The 24,980-nt window shown below is 31.4% G+C and overlaps 1 protein-coding gene across 2 annotated transcripts in view; it reads right to left on the bottom strand.

The window, feature by feature from the left end:
- Positions 1-24,980, bottom strand: part of LOC145247555 (dipeptidyl peptidase 4-like) — a 376,657-nt gene that overhangs the window by 43,438 nt on the left and 308,239 nt on the right. For both annotated transcript variants that reach the window (XM_080109399.1, XM_080109400.1), the window contains exons 8-13: positions 24,306-24,432; positions 21,217-21,377; positions 17,752-17,852; positions 14,891-15,014; positions 12,693-12,731; positions 1,372-1,479 (exon numbers count right to left, since the gene is read on the bottom strand). In XM_080109399.1, the coding sequence (XP_079965525.1) occupies positions 1,372-1,479; positions 12,693-12,731; positions 14,891-15,014; positions 17,752-17,852; positions 21,217-21,377; positions 24,306-24,432 (660 nt within the window). The remainder of the gene's footprint in view (positions 1-1,371; positions 1,480-12,692; positions 12,732-14,890; positions 15,015-17,751; positions 17,853-21,216; positions 21,378-24,305; positions 24,433-24,980) is intronic.

The following is a 24,980-nucleotide window of genomic DNA, read 5'->3' as shown; positions in this document are numbered from 1 at the left end:
TTCAACATAGTTTAACATCTATTATACTAGAAAATAATTCAAGCAATTCACTTTACATTGAGCAGAAAAACAGAAACTTTCTATAAAAACGATTTTCACTAGTAATAAGGTCTATTTTGAAAGAGAACCAAACAATCATTCTAGGTGTTAAAAGTGTTGCGGACCAGGATATAAAATACCCTAACTCGCTACAAGAAAAAATAATGAACCGAATTGAATGAAGAAAACAAAGAAATCAAATGCTGGAATAAAATAAACATGTCGTTTATTTTCTGTTGAGAAATGAAAGTCTTCGGTGTACACGTGTTGATTCAGCCGTTGACGACTACGCGCATGGAAGGAAATGGACCAAAGGCGAAGGGGAGATAGAGTGACGTTAGAGCACGCGGTTGGTTTGTCGACTAAGCAGCTCGAACGCTGGTCCAATCGAAAAAAGGGAAGTTAACAGGTTTTGTTGACTTTTATACTGGAGTTAGTATTCTGGGTGCGCATGTCTGGTTTTCACTTAAAAGGAAGTGACATCACAGCTCGGGTGTGTGTATGCGCATGAATGTGTGTGTGTATGAGGCTATGTATATGCGTGCGTGTGTGTGTGTGTGCGTACGTACATGTGGGTGTGTATATGTAAGGGAAAACATGTTCGAACAAAAGGTTAAGGGTCCACCATTTTTAACCCAACGCATTTCACAACGTAATTGCGGTTAATTTTTTTTTTTAAATACATCTACTGGTTTACTTTTTGTACTTTTGGGGATTTATGTTAATTTCGCCATGCCATGTAAGTACGTAATAATGTTTTCACCTTAAATGCATTTAAAAGATCATCAATACAAGTACCAAAAACATTAAGCATTATTCCTCTAAAACCTTCCGTCTTTACAACACTTAGGATTACTATTACCATCGGTTGTTTTCTTTATTGCATCAATTAGCATCATCAAAATTATCAGTGACTAATGAAAATTGTGAAAAATTATTTTTTAAAGAATCACTGATTTTTTAAAAAATATGCATTTAACTCTGTTTCAATAATTAAAATAAATTATACAAAAACAATTTTATATACATTTATGCAAACATTGTTTTAATGATTGACAAAAATTTTTTTTATAAATTTATGCAAACTTTATTTCATTAAATAAAAAATTTATATACATATATGCAGCTTTATTTCAATAAAAAAATTATATATATTTATGCAAACTCTATTTCAATAAATAAAAAGTTTTTATATACATTTATGCAAATTTAATTTCAATAAATAAAAAAATGTTTATATATATATATATACATTTACACAAACACTTTCAATGATTGAAAAAAAATATTTTCTATTAAACAGAAAGCAGATATGCTAGTAGAGCCACTTACAGATTTTATCGAGACCTGGCAGACATGTTTGTAGTGTCCACTTTTACCGTCGTTTACAGGTAATTTGATGAAATACTTGCTTCCATCTGGCACAAAGTATGGACGTAGCTTTAAAATAAGGAAAAAAATATACATTAATGCAGCAAATGTCATCAGAAAATCTTTTTTTTATAATGTTCATAAAAAAATCTTATGTTGTCATGTTTAAAAAGTTATCTATTTTTTATAATGTTCACATTAAAAAAAAAAAATCTTGCATTGAAAAAACTTTTTAATATTTTTAATCCATCAATGCTTCTTCTATTGAACATTATTAAATCTTTAACTTTGTCTGCTGTTTATTCTGAGATCCAGGATTTGAAACATGGAGTGCCACAACAAAACATGGACATTCCAAAGAAAAAAGATTTTGGTCATTTCTAATAAATTTTATTTCAAAAGATCTAATATTAAAAATTTTTATTTTATTCTTGCATTGAAATGGAATTTTATTCCTGTTTTTAATATAAGTGCTCTGACAAACTCCAAGCCCTTGTACCCTCTCGACATAAATACCCTCAACAAACACGACAACCAGCAAAGTCCCACCCCTACACAATAGAGATCCCCAGATGCCAGAAAGCTTTCAACTCTAATAATTTCTTCCTAAGACTGCTAGACTTTGGAACTCCCTTCCGGATCCCTGCTTCCCCAACTGTACTGACATGCAGAAGTTCAAGCGTAATGTAAACAGACATCTTGCTGCTCAACTCCCTACATAGTATTTCTGGTCCAGGAATAATCTTTGTATTGGATAGCTTCCTAAACATATTTTACATACATGTTTCTATTTAATTTCCAATTCACCAACGTTTCAAAAACAGGAAACCAATAAAATATTCCTTTCAGCACATGCCAAGTGCGTTCCTGAACTTAATAATAAAAAAAAGTGTTGAACAACACTAAATAGAGTTATCCTGCCTAACAGTGTCACCATGTGGCATAAGAAAAAAAATTTTTTGATAAAGATGAGTTTCTGCTAAAATATATTGATTCCAATTGGATAAACATTCTTTTATATTGTTTGTTTCATAATCATTGTATTGGATGACTTTTATATTGTTTGTTTCATAATCATTGTGTTGGATGACTTTTATATTGTTTGTTTCATAATCATTGCGTTGGATGACTTTTATATTGTTTGTTTCATAATCATTGCATTGGATGACTTTAATATTGTTTGTTTCATAATCATTGCATTGGATGACTTTTATATTGTTTGTTTCATAATCATTGTGTTGGATGACTTTTATATTGTTTGTTTCATAATCATTGCATTGGATGACTTTTATATTGTTTGTTTCATAATCATTGCGTTGGATGACTTTTATATTATTTGTTTTATAATCATTGTGTTGGATGACTTTTATATTGTTTGTTTCATAATCATTGCATTGGATGACTTTTATATTATTTGTTTTATAATCATTGCGTTGGATGACTTTTATATTGTTTGTTTCATAATCATTGCGTTGGATGACTTTTATATTATTTGTTTTATAATCATTGCGTTGGATGGCTTTTATATTGTTTGTTTCATAATCATTGCGTTGGATGACTTTTATATTATTTGTTTCATAATCATTGCATTGGATGACTTTTATATTGTTTGTTTTATAATCATTGCGTTGGATGACGTTTATATTGTTTGTTTCATAATCATTGCATTGGATGACTTTTATATTGTTTGTTTCATAATCATTGCGTTGGATGACTTTTATATTATTTGTTTCATAATCATTGCATTGGGTGACTTTTATATTGTTTGTTTCATAATCATTGCATTGGATGACTTTTATATTGTTTGTTTCATAATCATTGCGTTGGATGACTTTTATATTGTTTGTTTCATAATCATTGCGTTGGATGACTTTTATATTGTTTGTTTCATAATCATTGCGTTGGATGACTTTTATATTGTTTGTTTCATAATCATTGCATTGGATGACTTTTATATTGTTTGTTTCATAATCATTGCGTTGGATGACTTTTATATTGTTTGTTTCATAATCATTGCGTTGGATGACTTTTATATTGTTTGTTTCATAATCATTGCGTTGGATGACTTTTATATTGTTTGTTTCATAATCATTGCATTGTATGACTTTTATATTGTTTGTTTTATAATCATTGCGTTGGATGACTTTTATATTATTTGTTTTATAATCATTGCGTTGGATGACTTTTATATTGTTTGTTTCATAATCATTACGTTGGATGACTTTTATATTGTTTGTTTTATAATCATTGCATTGGATGACTTTTATATTGTTTGTTTCATAATCATTGCATTGGGTGACTTTTATATTGTTTGTTTCATAATCATTGCATTGGATGACTTTTATATTGTTTGTTTCATAATCATTGCGTTGGATGACTTTTATATTGTTTGTTTCATAATCATTGCGTTGGATGACTTTTATATTGTTTGTTTCATAATCATTGCGTTGGATGACTTTTATATTGTTTGTTTCATAATCATTGCATTGGATGACTTTTATATTGTTTGTTTCATAATCATTGCGTTGGATGACTTTTATATTGTTTGTTTCATAATCATTGTGTTGGATGACTTTTATATTGTTTGTTTCATAATCATTGCGTTGGATGACTTTTATATTGTTTGTTTCATAATCATTGCATTGTATGACTTTTATATTGTTTGTTTTATAATCATTGCGTTGGATGACTTTTATATTATTTGTTTTATAATCATTGCGTTGGATGACTTTTATATTGTTTGTTTCATAATCATTACGTTGGATGACTTTTATATTGTTTGTTTTATAATCATTGCATTGGATGACTTTTATATTGTTTGTTTCATAATCATTGCATTGGGTGACTTTTATATTGTTTGTTTCATAATCATTGCATTGGATGACTTTTATATTGTTTGTTTCATAATCATTGCGTTGGATGACTTTTATATTGTTTGTTTCATAATAATTGCGTTGGATGACTTTTATATTGTTTGTTTCATAATCATTGCATTGGGTGACTTTTATATTGTTTGTTTCATAATCATTGCATTGGATGACTTATATTGTTTGTTTCATAATCATTGCGTTGGATGACTTATATTGTTTGTTTCATAATCATTGCATTGGATTACTTTTATATTGTTTGTTTCATAATCATTGCGTTGGATGACTTTTATATTGTTTGTTTTATAATCATTGTGTTGGATGACTTTTATATTGTTTGTTTTATAATCATTGCATTGGATGACTTTTATATTGTTTGTTTCATAATCATTGTGTTGGATGACTTTTATATTGTTTGTTTCATAATCATTGTGTTGGATGACTTTTATATTGTTTGTTTCATAATCATTGCGTTGGATGACTTTTATATTGTTTGTTTTATAATCATTGCGTTGGATGACTTTTATATTGTTTGTTTCATAATCATTGCGTTGGATGACTTTTATATTGTTTGTTTCATAATCATTGCATTGTATGACTTTTATATTGTTTGTTTTATAATCATTGCGTTGGATGACTTTTATATTATTTGTTTTATAATCATTGCGTTGGATGACTTTTATATTGTTTGTTTCATAATCATTACGTTGGATGACTTTTATATTGTTTGTTTTATAATCATTGCATTGGATGACTTTTATATTGTTTGTTTCATAATCATTGCATTGGGTGACTTTTATATTGTTTGTTTCATAATCATTGCATTGGATGACTTTTATATTGTTTGTTTCATAATCATTGCGTTGGATGACTTTTATATTGTTTGTTTCATAATCATTGCGTTGGATGACTTTTATATTGTTTGTTTCATAATCATTGCGTTGGATGACTTTTATATTGTTTGTTTCATAATCATTGCATTGGATGACTTTTATATTGTTTGTTTCATAATCATTGCGTTGGATGACTTTTATATTGTTTGTTTCATAATCATTGTGTTGGATGACTTTTATATTGTTTGTTTCATAATCATTGCGTTGGATGACTTTTATATTGTTTGTTTCATAATCATTGCATTGTATGACTTTTATATTGTTTGTTTTATAATCATTGCGTTGGATGACTTTTATATTGTTTGTTTCATAATCATTACGTTGGATGACTTTTATATTGTTTGTTTTATAATCATTGCATTGGATGACTTTTATATTGTTTGTTTCATAATCATTGCATTGGGTGACTTTTATATTGTTTGTTTCATAATCATTGCATTGGATGACTTTTATATTGTTTGTTTCATAATCATTGCGTTGGATGACTTTTATATTGTTTGTTTCATAATAATTGCGTTGGATGACTTTTATATTGTTTGTTTCATAATCATTGCATTGGGTGACTTTTATATTGTTTGTTTCATAATCATTGCATTGGATGACTTATATTGTTTGTTTCATAATCATTGCGTTGGATGACTTATATTGTTTGTTTCATAATCATTGCATTGGATGACTTTTATATTGTTTGTTTCATAATCATTGCGTTGGATGACTTTTATATTGTTTGTTTCATAATCATTGCATTGGATGACTTTTATATTGTTTGTTTCATAATCATTGCATTGGATGACTTTTATATTGTTTGTTTCATAATCATTGCATTGGGTGACTTTTATATTGTTTGTTTCATAATCATTGCATTGGGTGACTTTTATATTGTTTGTTTTATAATCATTGCATTGGATGACTTTTATATTGTTTGTTTTATAATCATTGCATTGGATGACTTTTATATTGTTTGTTTCATAATCATTGTGTTGGATGACTTTTATATTGTTTGTTTCATAATCATTGCGTTGGATGACTTTTATATTGTTTGTTTCATAATCATTGTGTTGGATGACTTTTATATTGTTTGTTTCATAATCATTGTGTTGGATGACTTTTATATTGTTTGTTTCATAATCATTGCGTTGGATGACTTTTATATTGTTTGTTTCATAATCATTGCATTGGGTGACTTTTATATTGTTTGTTTCATAATCATTGCATTGGGTGACTTTTATATTGTTTGTTTCATAATCATTGCGTTGGATGACTTTTATATTGTTTGTTTCATAATCATTGCGTTGGATGACTTTTATATTGTTTGTTTCATAATCATTGCGTTGGATGACTTTTATATTGTTTGTTTCATAATCATTGCATTGGATGACTTTTATATTGTTTGTTTCATAATCATTGCGTTGGATGACTTTTATATTGTTTGTTTCATAATCATTGTGTGGGATGACTTTTATATTGTTTGTTTCATAATCATTGCGTTGGATGACTTTTATATTGTTTGTTTCATAATCATTGCATTGTATGACTTTTATATTGTTTGTTTTATAATCATTGCGTTGGATGACTTTTATATTGTTTGTTTCATAATCATTACGTTGGATGACTTTTATATTGTTTGTTTTATAATCATTGCATTGGATGACTTTTATATTGTTTGTTTCATAATCATTGCATTGGGTGACTTTTATATTGTTTGTTTCATAATCATTGCATTGGATGACTTTTATATTGTTTGTTTCATAATCATTGCGTTGGATGACTTTTATATTGTTTGTTTCATAATAATTGCGTTGGATGACTTTTATATTGTTTGTTTCATAATCATTGCATTGGGTGACTTTTATATTGTTTGTTTCATAATCATTGCATTGGATGACTTATATTGTTTGTTTCATAATCATTGCGTTGGATGACTTATATTGTTTGTTTCATAATCATTGCATTGGATGACTTTTATATTGTTTGTTTCATAATCATTGCGTTGGATGACTTTTATATTGTTTGTTTTATAATCATTGTGTTGGATGACTTTTATATTGTTTGTTTTATAATCATTGCATTGGATGACTTTTATATTGTTTGTTTTATAATCATTGTGTTGGATGACTTTTATATTGTTTGTTTTATAATCATTGCATTGGATGACTTTTATATTGTTTGTTTCATAATCATTGTGTTGGATGACTTTTATATTGTTTGTTTCATAATCATTGTGTTGGATGACTTTTATATTGTTTGTTTCATAATCATTGTGTTGGATGACTTTTATATTGTTTGTTTCATAATCATTGCGTTGGATGACTTTTATATTATTTGTTTCATAATCATTGCATTGGGTGACTTTTATATTGTTTGTTTCATAATCATTGCATTGGATGACTTTTATATTGTTTGTTTCATAATCATTGTGTTGGATGACTTTTATATTGTTTGTTTCATAATCATTGTGTTGGATGACTTTTATATTGTTTGTTTCATAATCATTGTGTTGGATGACTTTTATATTATTTGTTTCATAATCATTGCATTGGGTGACTTTTATATTGTTTGTTTCATAATCATTGCATTGGATGACTTTTATATTGTTTGTTTCATAATCATTGCATTGGATGACTTTTATATTGTTTGTTTCATAATCATTGTGTTGGATGACTTATATTGTTTGTTTCATAATCATTGCATTGGATGACTTTTATATTGTTTGTTTCATAATCATTGTGTTGGATGACTTTTATATTGTTTGTTTCATAATCATTGTGTTGGATGACTTTTATATTGTTTGTTTCATAATCATTGCGTTGGATGACTTTTATATTATTTGTTTCATAATCATTGCATTGGGTGACTTTTATATTGTTTGTTTCATAATCATTGCATTGGATGACTTTTATATTGTTTGTTTCATAATCATTGCGTTGGATGACTTTTATATTGTTTGTTTCATAATCATTGCGTTGGATGACTTTTATATTGTTTGTTTCATAATCATTGCGTTGGATGACTTTTATATTGTTTGTTTCATAATCATTGCGTTGGATGACTTTTATATTGTTTGTTTCATAATCATTGCATTGGATGACTTTTATATTATTTGTTTCATAATCATTACGTTGGATGACTTTTATATTGTTTGTTTTATAATCATTGCATTGGATGACTTTTATATTGTTTGTTTCATAATCATTGCATTGGGTGACTTTTATATTGTTTGTTTCATAATCATTGCATTGGATGACTTTTATATTGTTTGTTTCATAATCATTGCGTTGGATGACTTTTATATTGTTTGTTTCATAATCATTGCGTTGGATGACTTTTATATTGTTTGTTTCATAATCATTGCGTTGGATGACTTTTATATTGTTTGTTTCATAATCATTGCATTGGATGACTTTTATATTGTTTGTTTCATAATCATTGCGTTGGATGACTTTTATATTGTTTGTTTCATAATCATTGTGTTGGATGACTTTTATATTGTTTGTTTCATAATCATTGCGTTGGATGACTTTTATATTGTTTGTTTCATAATCATTGCATTGTATGACTTTTATATTGTTTGTTTTATAATCATTGCGTTGGATGACTTTTATATTATTTGTTTTATAATCATTGCGTTGGATGACTTTTATATTGTTTGTTTCATAATCATTACGTTGGATGACTTTTATATTGTTTGTTTTATAATCATTGCATTGGATGACTTTTATATTGTTTGTTTCATAATCATTGCATTGGGTGACTTTTATATTGTTTGTTTCATAATCATTGCATTGGATGACTTTTATATTGTTTGTTTCATAATCATTGCGTTGGATGACTTTTATATTGTTTGTTTCATAATAATTGCGTTGGATGACTTTTATATTGTTTGTTTCATAATCATTGCATTGGGTGACTTTTATATTGTTTGTTTCATAATCATTGCATTGGATGACTTATATTGTTTGTTTCATAATCATTGCGTTGGATGACTTATATTGTTTGTTTCATAATCATTGCATTGGATTACTTTTATATTGTTTGTTTCATAATCATTGCGTTGGATGACTTTTATATTGTTTGTTTTATAATCATTGTGTTGGATGACTTTTATATTGTTTGTTTTATAATCATTGCATTGGATGACTTTTATATTGTTTGTTTCATAATCATTGTGTTGGATGACTTTTATATTGTTTGTTTCATAATCATTGTGTTGGATGACTTTTATATTGTTTGTTTCATAATCATTGTGTTGGATGACTTTTATATTGTTTGTTTCATAATCATTGTGTTGGATGACTTTTATATTGTTTGTTTCATAATCATTGCGTTGGATGACTTTTATATTGTTTGTTTTATAATCATTGCGTTGGATGACTTTTATATTGTTTGTTTCATAATCATTGCATTGGATGACTTTTATATTGTTTGTTTCATAATCATTGCGTTGGATGACTTTTATATTGTTTGTTTCATAATCATTGCATTGTATGACTTTTATATTGTTTGTTTTATAATCATTGCGTTGGATGACTTTTATATTATTTGTTTTATAATCATTGCGTTGGATGACTTTTATATTGTTTGTTTCATAATCATTACGTTGGATGACTTTTATATTGTTTGTTTTATAATCATTGCATTGGATGACTTTTATATTGTTTGTTTCATAATCATTGCATTGGGTGACTTTTATATTGTTTGTTTCATAATCATTGCATTGGATGACTTTTATATTGTTTGTTTCATAATCATTGCGTTGGATGACTTTTATATTGTTTGTTTCATAATCATTGCGTTGGATGACTTATATATTGTTTGTTTCATAATCATTGCGTTGGATGACTTTTATATTGTTTGTTTCATAATCATTGCATTGGATGACTTTTATATTGTTTGTTTCATAATCATTGCGTTGGATGACTTTTATATTGTTTGTTTCATAATCATTGTGTTGGATGACTTTTATATTGTTTGTTTCATAATCATTGCGTTGGATGACTTTTATATTGTTTGTTTCATAATCATTGCATTGTATGACTTTTATATTGTTTGTTTTATAATCATTGCGTTGGATGACTTTTATATTATTTGTTTTATAATCATTGCGTTGGATGACTTTTATATTGTTTGTTTAATAATCATTACGTTGGATGACTTTTATATTGTTTGTTTTATAATCATTGCATTGGATGACTTTTATATTGTTTGTTTCATAATCATTGCATTGGGTGACTTTTATATTGTTTGTTTCATAATCATTGCATTGGATGACTTTTATATTGTTTGTTTCATAATCATTGCGTTGGATGACTTTTATATTGTTTGTTTCATAATAATTGCGTTGGATGACTTTTATATTGTTTGTTTCATAATCATTGCATTGGGTGACTTTTATATTGTTTGTTTCATAATCATTGCATTGGATGACTTATATTGTTTGTTTCATAATCATTGCGTTGGATGACTTATATTGTTTGTTTCATAATCATTGTGTTGGATGACTTTTATATTGTTTGTTTCATAATCATTGCGTTGGATGACTTTTATATTGTTTGTTTTATAATCATTGTGTTGGATGACTTTTATATTGTTTGTTTTATAATCATTGCATTGGATGACTTTTATATTGTTTGTTTCATAATCATTGTGTTGGATGACTTTTATATTGTTTGTTTCATAATCATTGTGTTGGATGACTTTTATATTGTTTGTTTCATAATCATTGTGTTGGATGACTTTTATATTGTTTGTTTCATAATCATTGTGTTGGATGACTTTTATATTGTTTGTTTCATAATCATTGCGTTGGATGACTTTTATATTGTTTGTTTTATAATCATTGCGTTGGATGACTTTTATATTGTTTGTTTCATAATCATTGCATTGGATGACTTTTATATTGTTTGTTTCATAATCATTGCGTTGGATGACTTTTATATTGTTTGTTTTATAATCATTGCATTGGATGACTTTTATATTGTTTGTTTCATAATCATTACGTTGGATGACTTTTATATTGTTTGTTTTATAATCATTGCATTGGATGACTTTTATATTGTTTGTTTCATAATCATTGCATTGGATGACTTTTATATTGTTTGTTCCATAATCATTGCGTTGGATGACTTTTATATTGTTTGTTTCATAATCATTACGTTGGATGACTTTTATATTGTTTGTTTTATAATCATTGCATTGGATGACTTTTATATTGTTTGTTTCATAATCATTGCATTGGATGACTTTTATATTGTTTGTTCCATAATCATTGCGTTGGATGACTTTTATATTGTTTGTTTCATAATCATTGCGTTGGATGACTTCCTAAATGTATTTTACAAACATGTTTCTAATTAATTTCCAATTCACAACATTTCAAAAAACAGGAAACTAATAAAAAATTAAATGTAATATGAACAAACAGCTTGCTGTTGCTCAAGTTGTCCATTATGAATTTAACCCCTAACACAATTACTCCTTACACATGAGTGGCAGTATGTCTTATTTTCATGTGTATCACTTAGAGGTAATTCTAATTTGTTTTTTTACTAGCAGGAGTGTCCAGTCATAAAATACGCTTCAATATATTTTAATTGATGCAGATTTCCTATTTATTGAATATTATATTGTACCTAATATATAGTACTGATTTCAAAAGTTACATAAAATATGACTTGGGTACCATCAGCTAGAATCGAAATCAAAACATTTAACGCTGCAGCTGCACTCCCTACCATTTGAACTATTTGTAATCAGGCTGGCTTTGGTATTGTGGGAAGTCATGTTGGTGATGTTCTCGACGTATAAACAAACAAAATAGTCCAGCAAGTTCAGATCGAGGGTGGAGGGGGGGGCCCAGTGAGAGAAAGGTACAAAGTAGTGCTCCTTCTGAAGCCAAGCCTGGGTCTCTTTGGATTTGTGGGCTGGTGACAAGTCCTGCTGCCACACCCAAGGTCTGCCAGCAGCAATCTGATTGCACCAGGGAATCGCCACACTCTTCAGCACATCCAGGTACACTTTAGTGTTGACTTTCAAGTCGACTTCGAAGATGTGAGGTGGTATGATGTGGCCCTCACTTAAAACCACACGAAAGACCATAACTGTAGCTGGAAATTTTGTTGAGCTGTGTCCTCAAGCACTGAACCGTCCAGATTTGCATTTTGTGGGTGTTTTTTTATCACCTTGGGCACGTACCTGTTATTCATGGCAATCGAGCGATGCATTTGGAGGGTGCTGGCAATGGTCCTGTTGTCATAAGTTGGATCGGTAGAGAGCATGAGTTGTACAGTGGCACATCTCCAATCTCACTCGTTGAACATTGTGTCACTTTTAGACATAATAGAAGACTCCTATCGATCTTGGCATTTGTACACAACTGGCTAACTAGTAGATGGTCTACAACATAAAAAGAAAACTGGTTCTCATCAAACAGAAATGGAATCATGTTGTCTTTTCTAGGGTGACAATTTTATCGTTCCCCCTGTAGTTGAAATATAAAAATGTAAAAAAATTCAAAACGACTTACTGTGTCAATCCATCCATTTGTCACCTTCTCATCAATATTCTGAAACAGTAAGCAAAATGTCAAACATTATTTTAAGTATTTTCGTATCAGAAAGTTATGTCAGAATAGTGTTTCCATTTTTTTTTTTTTACATAAAAGTTCAATTTTATACACGTTAAAAAATGTTAATTTAAAATTCTATTTCACTGCCATCTTATTCCAAATCATCTGTTTTAACTGTCAAAGCTACAAGTATATATGCAAAACATTGGGAAGTTTGATCAGATTGGGTGAGGGCTATGAAAGTGTAGGAGGAGGTTATGAAAGAGTAGGAGGAGGTTATGAAAGAGTAGGAGGGGATTATGAAATAGGAGGAGGGAGTCATGTACAGGGGTTAATCATTAAAAGACCAGCAGCCATGATATGACCAAAGCAGCCTTGAAATGTTTGGACATCTGTAAGATGACCAAACATTTCAAGATGACCAAGGCTTCTGACAGTTTTTTTCACAGTTGAGCGACTTCAGCCCAAAAAGGAAAGTTTTCAGACGATGAAGATTCAATAAAAAACAACTGAAGTCCTACAAAACCCTCTCTGCAGAGATGATGTGGCTGTATTATGTAAAAAAAAAAGAAAAAAAAATCAGCATAAAAGTTTTATTGCATATTATATAAACACTTAATGTAAACATTTACTTTGTTGTATGATTCTGAGTAATCTGTTTCAAATTTCAAAGGAATTTGTAGATGAGCCATCTTTGCTGATTCATGACTACAAATCTTTGAATACCTATTCCTAAAAAGCACTAATATTTTAGGCGTCTGTTGCTGACGATTTTATGACCTTAGAATCAACTGCTTTCTTTGGTATAAATTAATAAATAACTTTTGCAAATTTCAAACATACAATTGGCTCTTACCTCCAGCCTTTGACTTCATGTCATTATTTTTTAGAAGGTCCAACAACCTTGGACTTGTGATGGCATTTAACGAGAGTGAATTTGCTGCATTACACTTAGCATACTTCAGTCATTTGTAAGTTCATCATAGCACACCGAAAATGTGAGGACTAGTTTCATTCAATAATTACAAGAAACCCTCTCTACCACCTATAGCAATGGCCAACGACTCTTTATCTGAGAGTACATCTTTCAAACTCCTTGGCCTAACGTTCACAGGAAACATGAGTTGGAACAATTACATTGAAGGCATTGCCAGGGCTGCTGCAAGAAAGGTGGGCTCTCTCTACCGTGCTAGAAAACTACTAACACCGAAAGTATCCTGTACCTCTATAAGGCCACCATTCGCCCATGTATGGAGTATTGCTGTCACATCTGGGCTGGTGCATCTGCTACTAGTCTCTCGCTCCTTGACAAAGTTAAAAAAAGAGTCGCAAACCTGATAGGCCCTGAACTGGCATCCAAGCTTCAGCCTCTGTCTCATCGACGAAATGTTGCATCCCTCTGCCTTTTCTACAAGTATTTTAATGGTGAATGCTCTGACGAACTGCAATCACTTGTGCCCCCACGACGTGAGTACCCTCGACAAACCCGACAAACTGCTAAATCCCACCTCCACACTGTAGAGATCCCTAGATGTAAAAGATCTTTTTACTCCAGTAGTTTCTTCCCCAGAACCGCTAGACTCTGGAATTCCATTCCAGGTCCCTGCTTCCCCAACAGTACTGACGTGCAGAAGTTCAAGTGTAACGTGAACCGACATCTTGCTGCCCAAATCCCTATGTAGTAGCCCAGTAGTTGTTGCCCCTGATAGTAGCCCCTTACACCAAAGTGGCAATTTGCCTTGTTTGGGGTGAAAATGTAATAAAAAAAAAATAAAAAATAAAAAAAAGTTAACTTTGATTGTTGCAAGCAACGTCCTCAGTTGATCCTCATTCTTCTTGTGCTGGTCTTGGTGGTGCTTTTACCTTGTGAGCTTAGTTGGTAAATGATGAAGGGTGTGCCCAAACCATCCCAGCCTCCTGATAAGAAGTACTTCCTCAGGTCTACGAAGCTTACACCGTACATGGATTGTAGCATTTGGAACATGGTTTGAGATACAAATACACCGAAGATACCACTGATTGAATCATTCAGCTTTTCACTGAGTCCAGGAAAGAAAGCAATTTCCACCTGCACTCCTGCCTGAACTTAAATCCTGACGTGGACTATACTCCAAAATTAAAAGATACAAACGAATACATTTTTAATTTTTACTTACGAAATGACAAGTTCCCGCTCTTCCTCCACAGACAGTAATGATGCTGTAATTTTGTGGCCTGTTCGTCCAAGTTACGGCTAGATAATCATCGTTCAACCATTCGACATTTGCCAAGTAGTATTCACTGTAAAAACAAAAGAAGGTGAATGGTAACGGTAATCATACAAAAAAGAGAGCTTGAGGTGTTTTCCGTCTGTGTCACGTCAAAAAAGCTTGGCTCGAGGATACCTCATTCTATTCCAGTCAATTTACTATAATTCAATGATGAAAAATAAAATACAGTAAATTTCTAAAATGAACTGTCATCTCCTCGGATGATTTTTTTAAAACTTTATAAAATTTTTTATAAAACTACATAAGAATAATACCAATTACAAATGAACAAAATCTTACTAAAAACTAATCTAATTACAAAATTAAATCCACCAGAATACATCTTGCTTTGTTCATAAACAAGTCAGTCATCTTAATTGTGGTTAAATAGTGAAGAGTTAACTATTCTACACTTTCCAAGTAACAATTTCTGGGATTAAATTCAACACGCTGCTGTTAAAACTCGCAACGCTGCTGTTAAAACTCGCAACGCTGCTGTTAAAACTCGCAACGCTGCTGTTAAAACTTGCTACTCCAACATCCAACTCCAAACTACTTGAAAAATCAGGTGTTTTATTCAAAACTGAAAGCATCTCAAATGCATATCACCTGACAAAATCACAAGCATATAAAGAGAAGAAGCAGTCATTTTTTCTTTTCTTTTTATTTTATTTGCCAACAGACACTACAGCTGCATAAAAACAGGTTTGTACCAATTTTTTAAGGCATTTAATCACATTAAATTTTTGTTAATAGTTGAAAAAACCAAAGAATGAATTACTTTGCAATCTTTCACAATATAAAAGGATTAAAAAGTCAAAAGTCATTTCTAGTTTTCAAATTCTATGCAAACGAAATCTTTGTAAGCTGTTTTCCTTTACATCCTATTGTTGTGTAACGGGTCGGAGGGGGGGGGTTATATTGGAGACACATTAACGGGACATGTATAAGTGGGTCTCAGAACAGATGATGACGATGATAATGAGGGAGACATTTATATCTGACTGGGATGATTCCTGTTAACACATATAGAGGAGGGGAGATTCATTATTATGATGAAGGAAGCACATTACTTATAAGGAGGTTATACAAGAGTTCGTTATAAGATGATGATAAAAAACACATTTACCTTTTCGGTTGTAAGGAATGACGACAAAAGACAACACACAAAATATAGATGGTCTTTATTCTTCGATCGGTGATGTCAGGAATTCAAGCAAACCTGACAGGCCCTGAACTGACATCTAAGCTTCAGCCTCTGTCTCATCGACGAAATGTTGCATCCCTCTACCTGTTCTACAAGTATTTTAATGGTGAATGCTCTGACAAACTGCAAGCATTTATGCCTCCACAACGTGAACATCCTCGACAAAACCGACAGACTGCTAAATCCCACCCCCACACTGTAGAGATCCCTAGATGTAAAAGATCTTTCTACTCCAGTAGTTTTTTCCCCAGAACCGCTAGACTTTGGAATTCCATTCCAGGTCCCTACTTCTTCAACTGTACTGATGTGCAGAAGTTCAAGTGTAACATGAACTGACATCTTGCTGCCCAAATCCCTACATAGTACCCCAGTAGTTGTTGCCCCTGATAGTAGCCCCCTACATCAAAGTGGCAATGTGCCTTTTTTGGGGTGAATATGTAAAAAAAAAAAAAGAAAAAAAAAAGCCTTTTCGATTACATGGTCTACTCTTCTCTGTTCGCCTCTAAGGGGCTCCCACTCTCCAACTGACTCTGTCACCGTGTGTGATCTGTTCTGATTATCTGATTCAAACCCTCGATTCCTATATTGAGAAATCTCCTTTGTTTATGACCTAAGAAGTGTGGTTCCCAACGTGACTCTTTCATGTAAATTTACATATGTCTGTCCAAATACACTTCTGGCAAACAAAGAATTCTCAATTCTAATTATTTATAATTCTAATTATCAATGTGGGTATAGGTTTTAATACTGTGAAAATTGCAACAGTTGAACCATGTGAAAAGTTGCCTCCCCTTGTCTGGATTTGTGATGACGTGTTATTTAAGCTTTTAAGTAACTTAGAGTTACCTTCGCTTTATCTGTATACAAAATGATTAATTACATTACTTGCTCTCTTCTTGTCAACATGTAAATAACGACAGACGGTCTCTGTGTGTGTCTGTGTTAAAACTAAAACATGCTACATGTTAATTAATTTATCTTTTTATCAAGTATCGATATAACTTCCAGTATGAATCTTATATGAAACAAACAAGGTATATTTTTTATTTAATTTATAATTAACCATCAAAAATTGATAATTAACTAATTAATTAACCAACATTAAATGCAGTTAAAACTAGTTGATTCCAATTAATTGCTATTCCATAAATAACAATCTATTCTAACAAATGTGCAATTGCATCTTGAAACATAAAGCTCATAGATTTCCTGCAAAGAATTCAAGGTTGATGGTTTACATCCAAGTTTTCTTGGGTCATCCCACTTCCCTCAAACCTCACACTTCAAAATTTCTACATTTTCTTATTCAAATGACCCTTAAAATTTGTTAAGTATCACAATATAAAGATTTTTATTGATTATCTTCTCTCATCCCCAAATTATTCTTGAAATAAATATATTTTGAGATGATGACCCACATGGTGCACTTTAAAAATGGCAGCTGAAGTACTTTTTCCTGTGCTTAAGATCCCCAGAATCCAGTAGTTCTTGTAACTGACTTGGTCCAACAGAGAGAAGTGGGCTTTATCGCTGAAATGGACTTTCAGAAGAAATTATTTACCTTTGAGGTTTTCTATAATCCGTTGGAATACGAAGCTCCACCTGATGGCCACTTTCAAGATAAATCACTCGCAATTTTACGGTTGGGTTTACTGTACCAGCCTGAAATTAAAGACGAAAAAAAAAATCGTCTATGAATAGAAACAAGCAACTCAATATCAAAACAATTAAAATTGTTTTTTTTTTTTATGTACAAACTTTAATCTCACTATTGTTCTTAGTTGTTTTGTTTTTACCATGCACCTGCTGGTGGTAATCTGTTTTTATTTTGAGATTATATCTAATTTTGCTTATATTCAACCATAGTTATGATTTAATAGGCAAATTAAACTGGTAGCTATTTAATTTATGGTAAAATGAATATTTAGATAGCAACTTGATGAAAATCATGTCTAAAGTAAAATGTAGAAAATGAACAGTTAAACACAAATACTAAACTTTCGGGAGCTTGTGTAGATTGGTGATTTTTTAAACCAACGCATTTCAGGTGAAAACATTATTATGTACTTAGGTTTCATGTTAAAATTAGTATAAATTCAAAAAAAATTTTAAAAAATAATTAAGTAGAAAAATAATTACAAGTAAAAATAAAATTTATTGAATTATTGAATTTTATCATTTGTTTTGATGTAGAAGAGTTGTGCTACCAATTCAGTATGACAGACTAACTTATCTCCATTGATCTAAATTGATTTTAATTTAGGGTCGACTATTTTTTAAACAGAATACAATTGGTGATAACTATTTGTTAAAAATACATCTAGCACATCTAAATCATTTTTCATAATTTTTGGAATTTATGTTAATTTCAACATAAGTAAATGTATGTTGTGTAAATTTATGTTGTATAAAATGTGTGTTGTGTAAAATGTGTGTTGTGTAAATTAATCCTGTTTAAATTTATGTTGTGTTATGTTGCATGCATTTTCATCCCGAAAAGAAAGTTCAATTCTTACATAAGAGGAAAAAGGAAATGTATTCAAAGATAAAGTCAAATTTGGATTTCAAAAACAAAGAAACAGCACTCATGCATAATAATTGAACAATTTTACTTAAACAATAAAAAATGATGAAACAGTAAATGATAAATATACAGATTAAACGACAATTTTACTTTGATAGGAAGTTATTCAAATATTTTCATTTGAAAAACTTATCTTATGTGAAGAAATGTGCACACACTTTGGTCCTCAGTTGTAGGAGGAAAGCTGTGTGACATCTTATCTTCTAATAGATTTCTAGTGAAATTTTCCTGATCTTAATCTACCTTTATGTGGAAATTTTCATTTTTACATCTGATAATGACTGTTGTTATCGGTTTAATAACAAATTAAAAATAATCAAATGAGGTATAACTTTTAACAGATTTATTCAAAAATTTACAGATTAAACGACAATATAGGATCTGTTGGATGCATTATGATAAAATCTGTAATTGTGAAGCATTTCTTTTATATCTTTCTCTTTATAATAATGCCCGCCCCTTTTCATTTCAAAGGGAAGATAACTCTCCCTTCATCAGTGCAAAGGAAATAAGGTTCTTATTTGTTATTGTAGCGAAATTTGAAAATTGAAAATTGGATTTCAAGTGAAATCAATGGTATCTACTGAATTTTCATGTCGCAATAATGAAAATATCCAAAAATTACGAAAAAGGGTAAAATAGAAAATGAATTAATTATGAAAATAGTTTTAGAAAAAAATTTCAAGTGTGTATATAATTAAAAAAACATCAAGTCAGGGAAAGTAACTCAGTTCATCTTGTTACAATTAATGGTGGATGTCACATAATCATCTATTTGTACAAAGTACATGGTTTTATGTAATAATGCAGTAATATTTAACTAATTGTGACATGACAATTAGGTAACATCGTTTATTGATGAAATTGATAAGCAGCAAATAGTTATCATTGATTTTTAATAAAAACCCACTTTTTCGGTTGTTTGTTACAAAAATGAAGAAGAACCAGAAAAGAACCGGAAAAGAACCAGAAAAGAACCGGAAAAGAACCGGAAAGGAACCAGAAAAGAACCTGAAAAAGAACCGGAAAAGAACTGGAAAAGAAAACAGAAAAGAACCAGAAAAGAACCGGAAAAAAACAGAAAAGAACCGGAAAAGAACCGGAAAAGAACCAGAAAAGAACCAGAAAAAAAAAACAGAAAAGAACCGGAAAAGAACCAGAAAAGAACCGGAAAAAACAGAAAAGAACCAGAAAAGAACCGGAAAAGAACTTCTAATTATTTTAATTTTATTATTTTTTATTGTATCAACTTAGGAAGATTTAAGATTTATTCATGGTGTATTATTGTTATATCTGATAAAAACCTATTATTATCGATTTAATAATAAATTAAAAATGATCAAAGGATAAAGAATCAAACAGATTTATTTAACAACTTACAGATTAAATAGTAATGTAGAAGTAGTTCGATGAGTTCTGTAATACAAAGCGCTTTTGTTTATCTCTCTGTCATGACTGATTTTTCACTGCAAGGGCAAATACCCTTCCTCTCTTTAGTGCAAAGGAAACAACTAAGTATCATTTTTATTGGCTAATATTTAGAATTTGTCTTAATAAAAAAATACAGAAAATACAAAATAATCAAATTTTATGATGAGCAATCCAAGAGAGCTGGAAGCCGCCGTGTTTTTTTTGTTTTTTTTTAGAATGCGTTAAAATTCAAGGGTGAACAATTCAATTTGTGATCAAAATCAGTTTTGTAATGGATACAATTTATTCTTAAAATTGGCAAAAAATTGTAAAAAAAATTATTTTCAATATATACGAGGTGCCTTCAATAAGTTTCCAGACTTTTTTCGTATGAGCCTTTTTTATTGATAATACACACATGAAACTTTAGTCCTCTTCAAGTAATCTCCTCCAGCTGCAATGCACTTGTACCGTTGTTGTAAACGATGAATGAGGGCTATTGACACTCTGGAAGACCCCATGGAAGTCCTCTTGTGTGAGCATGTCAACGACCCTTGTGTCACAGCCTCTTTCATCTCCTCAATTGTCTCATAACGACAGCCTCTAAGGTTTTCCTTGGGCTTAGGGAATAACCAAAAGTTACAAGAAGCAAGGTCTAAACTATAGGGAAGGTGAGGAACTGTCTAGATACCCATCCTGTGACAAGGATGGAGCACCTTTGGGACAAACTTTGCACGTATTATCTGCATCATCAATTTCTTTTTTTTTTTTTTTTTTTTTTTTTACACAGTGATCACCACTTATCAAGGCCCGGAAGCCACTCAGGGATAAGGGTTATTGCAAGTACATTACGTTAGTGTGGAGATTTGATGAAGTGTTTACTTAAGGGGGCGGTTCCTCGCAAATAATTGTGTGTACAGTCCCCACACTGACATCAAACTGTGCATTATTGCCCCTATAGACACACGGCGATAGTTATCCATAAAATTCTTCGTTTAATCATTCACCCGTGTCCAAATATTGCTACGTTACCTTTGGATATCTGATTTGATTGATTTTAGTGTATTGGTTTTCCATGTAGCCATAGTATGGGTAGTCATAGTTTTCCACCATAGAGTCGTTGAACGAGGCATAAGCAAGGTAAGTGCCGGATTTGGAAAACCAAACGGCCGTATTACTTGAAAGAATCTCCTCTGGAAAAGAGAAAAAAAAAGACAAATAAGAAACGGAAACAGAAACAAATTATGAAATGTATCTGAAAATTAACAGAGATCATGTGTGCTGTGTGATCTATGAGCAAAAGAGGGATGCAAGGATTATGTTATCATCTAACCTGATTGGGAGTATTTTTTTATGTAATACGGACTCACTGCTTATCAAGACTGAAATGCGACTCAAGGATAAGTGTTAATGAGTTTATATGGCAGATGTGAGGATATTTGTGACAGTGGTTGAAACTGGGCAGAATTTGATTATTTAAGATGACTTAACAAGAATTTGTTATAATTGGACTTGAAATGTTGTAGTCAACTGGAAAGCAGCCCTATGGTATTGTGTTCTTTTTTGGAAAGTTGCAACACTGGTTGTAGATTCCTACATTTGATAGGCATTGGACTTCTGGCATCCCCAGGTGCTTTGAACCATCAACTCTAACTCCTCCAACCTCTAAACACTAACTAATTTCCACATATCTCAGATCATCTCCCCTTCTAAATGATGTCATTAGTATACATGTTTTTACCTATTGTTATTTCGAAGTTCTCAACGATGTTGCCACGATAAAATTGTCACCCTAGAAAATACAACATGATTCCATTTCCGTTTAATAAAACCCGATTTCCTTTTTTGGTGCATACCATCTATTAGTTGGCCAGTTGTGTACAAATCCCAAGAGTGACAGGAGCCTTCTATCATGTTTGAAAGTGACACAATGTTCAACGAGTGAGATTGGAGATGCGCTGCTATACAACTCATGCTCTCTACCGATCCAAAGTTATAACAACAGGACCATTGCCAGCACCCTCAAAATATATTGCTGGATTGCCAAGAGTAACAGGGACGTTCCCAGGGTGATGAAAACAAAGTTCCCAGCCACGGTTATGGTCTTTGGTTTGGTTTTACATGAGGGCCACATCATGCCATCTGACATCATCGAGGTCGGCTTGAAAGTCAACACCAAAATGTACCTGGATGTGCTGAAGAGTGTGGTGATACCCTGGCGCAATCAGGTGGCTGCTAGCAGACATGGGTTTGGCAGCAGGACTTGGCGCTGGCCCACTAGTCCAAAGAGACTCAGACTTGGCTTCAGAAGGAATGCTACGACTTTGTATTCTTCTCTCATTGATCCTCTCCTCCCCTGACCTGAACCTGCTAAACTATTTCGTTTGGTCATATGTTGGGAACATCACTAACATGACCTCTCACAACACCAAAGCCAACCTGATCATCATCATCTGCCGAGTATTTGCCGAGCTCCTGCCGGCGCTTGTGAAAAAGACATGCTTCCAGTTCCAGACCCCTATGGAGGCGATGACTGAGGCTGAAGGCGGCTACATTGAATAGATGTTAGCTCTACTACATTATCAAGTTACCTGAATTGATTTTTTCAATAAAATTTAAAAAATAAAGTTATAGTGGTGTTTTCTTGAGGGCGACAATTTTATCGTTCCACCCTGTACTTAATTCATGGTGGTAGATTGCTTTCATTCTGTCAACCATAAACAATCTTTATTTATATTATTAACTATTAACACCTGTTTTGAGGATCGAACCATCAACCTCCAGAAGATCGTCACTTAAAACTGATTGTTATTCAGTACCTTCATCGTTTGCATTAGAGAAATCATATTTTTAGAGATTAATAGCAGGGAGATCTGACGTTGCCCGGGATTGAATGAGAATCAATGGATGTTTCATGCTTCCATATTTTATTGTCATCGAAATTGGTGAAATTGCCCACTTTTCAATCAAATCAATTGATTGTCTGCTCTAGTTGGGGACCCACTGCAGTGCACTGGACTTCACATGCCTACCCCCAGTGACTCAGTCCACAAATCATTGTAGTTTACATTGCACTGTAGAGAACCTACTGTTGATTTTATAAAATTATTTTTATATAGTGGCTTTAATTCAAGTTTAAAATGCAAAAGTCAAGTATCATGGTTCAGTTATACTCTAAATAGAAACATTCATTCCAAACGTGCCTTTGTCATATCAAAGAACCTACTGTTGATTTTATATGTTGGGCCTTTTAGCTTGAGCGATAATAAAAGTTCTTATATGCACTTGTAATGGTAGGCTGTATAAGGTGTTATCTTTGGTCAAAATCGCTTGTTTGTTCTTTAATCAGATTTTTTCGATTATTGATACTTATCGAAGACATTCGAATACAAAACCTATCTAAGAACAGTACCAGGCACATAAAGTACATTTGTGTGAAATTTTTAAAAGTCAACCCAAGCCGTTTCCGAGACCATAGGAAACAAACTCACAGGCGCGCGTGCACACACACACACACACACTGTTCCTTTCATATCATTTATTTATTTATTATTATAATAGAGATGTCAAGTGAAACACAGTGAAAGTGTTAATGAATAAGAAATTTGTTTTTGTCAAGCGCAATAAAATATGAAGCATTTTACTATCTTACCTTTGTAGAGCCAATCTGGGATGCCATGGAATAATAAGTTATTAAGGGTGGGGTCTCAATATAAGTACTTTGTGTGTAAATTGATGTGGTATAGAATGGAGATGGTGGGAGGACTTAATAATTAGGGGGAAAATTAGGAACTACTTCATTTGTAGGTGATTGTGATGGTGATGATGTCACTCGTAGGATTAAATTATAGGATTTTATTATAACAAATGAATGTGGCTAAAATGTTGTTCTATAGTTACATAAGCTAGTGGCTAATAGTGTAGACATAATAAAAACTTGTATGTGGAATGTATTGTTGTAAGCGTACGGTATTTTGGTCCAGAGGGAAAAAACTGTGACGTTTTATTATATATACGGATAGAGATATCAAGTGAAACACAGTGAAATTATTAATGAATTAAAAAATTTGTTGTGCGAATAATTCAATCACAATAAAATATGAAACATTTTATTATCTTACCTTCGTAGAGCCAATCTGGGACGCCATTGAATATTAAGTTATGTTCGCCGTCTTTAGTGAGTTGAACAACTGATGCTGAGTCATTGATATTCGGTTGGTAATACAAGTTATTGTCGAGCCCGTAGACCTTTGCAAACAGAGAAATATGACAGTTTAGAAAAAATATTAAGAAAAAAGTGAACATATAAACATTTCACATCTCTGTAAGTCAGTAGCTTTTAACCCATATCATAGTTTGTGAGTGAGGTTTCTGACAAAGAAGGAAGAATTGCTGTTTTCTGGATCAGAATCTTATCGTTGGCAAATTTTTGACCTTGAAGTAGTATTATTTTAAACTCCTTACATCAAGTGGCTTCATGTCTTGTCTGGAGCGATTTTTATATATATATATATATATATATATATATATATATATATAGGTTAAGGAGATTAAGTTTCAAAAGCATTCTTTGTCTTACTTAGAATAATAAAAATTCTTTGATATGAAACTCAACCACTTCATTTCATTTCAATGAGTTTTTGAACTTTATTGATTTACAATTTTAATTTATTTGCTCTATCTACAAATACTCCTGCTACAGGACTTCTGATAAATGTATTATTTTCATTTTGACTTTCCATGTCTCACTGACTTTAGCAAATAGGGTGCATACCTTTATAACTATTTGCTAATAT

Source organism: Euprymna scolopes, chromosome 25 (assembly GCF_053919585.1).
Source record: "Euprymna scolopes isolate OS-2025 chromosome 25, ASM5391958v1, whole genome shotgun sequence".
In the NCBI taxonomy this organism is placed as follows: Eukaryota; Metazoa; Mollusca; class Cephalopoda; order Sepiida; family Sepiolidae; genus Euprymna; species Euprymna scolopes.
Note: the sequence above shows the minus strand (reverse complement) of the source record. Positions and strands in the feature narration are given on the sequence as shown.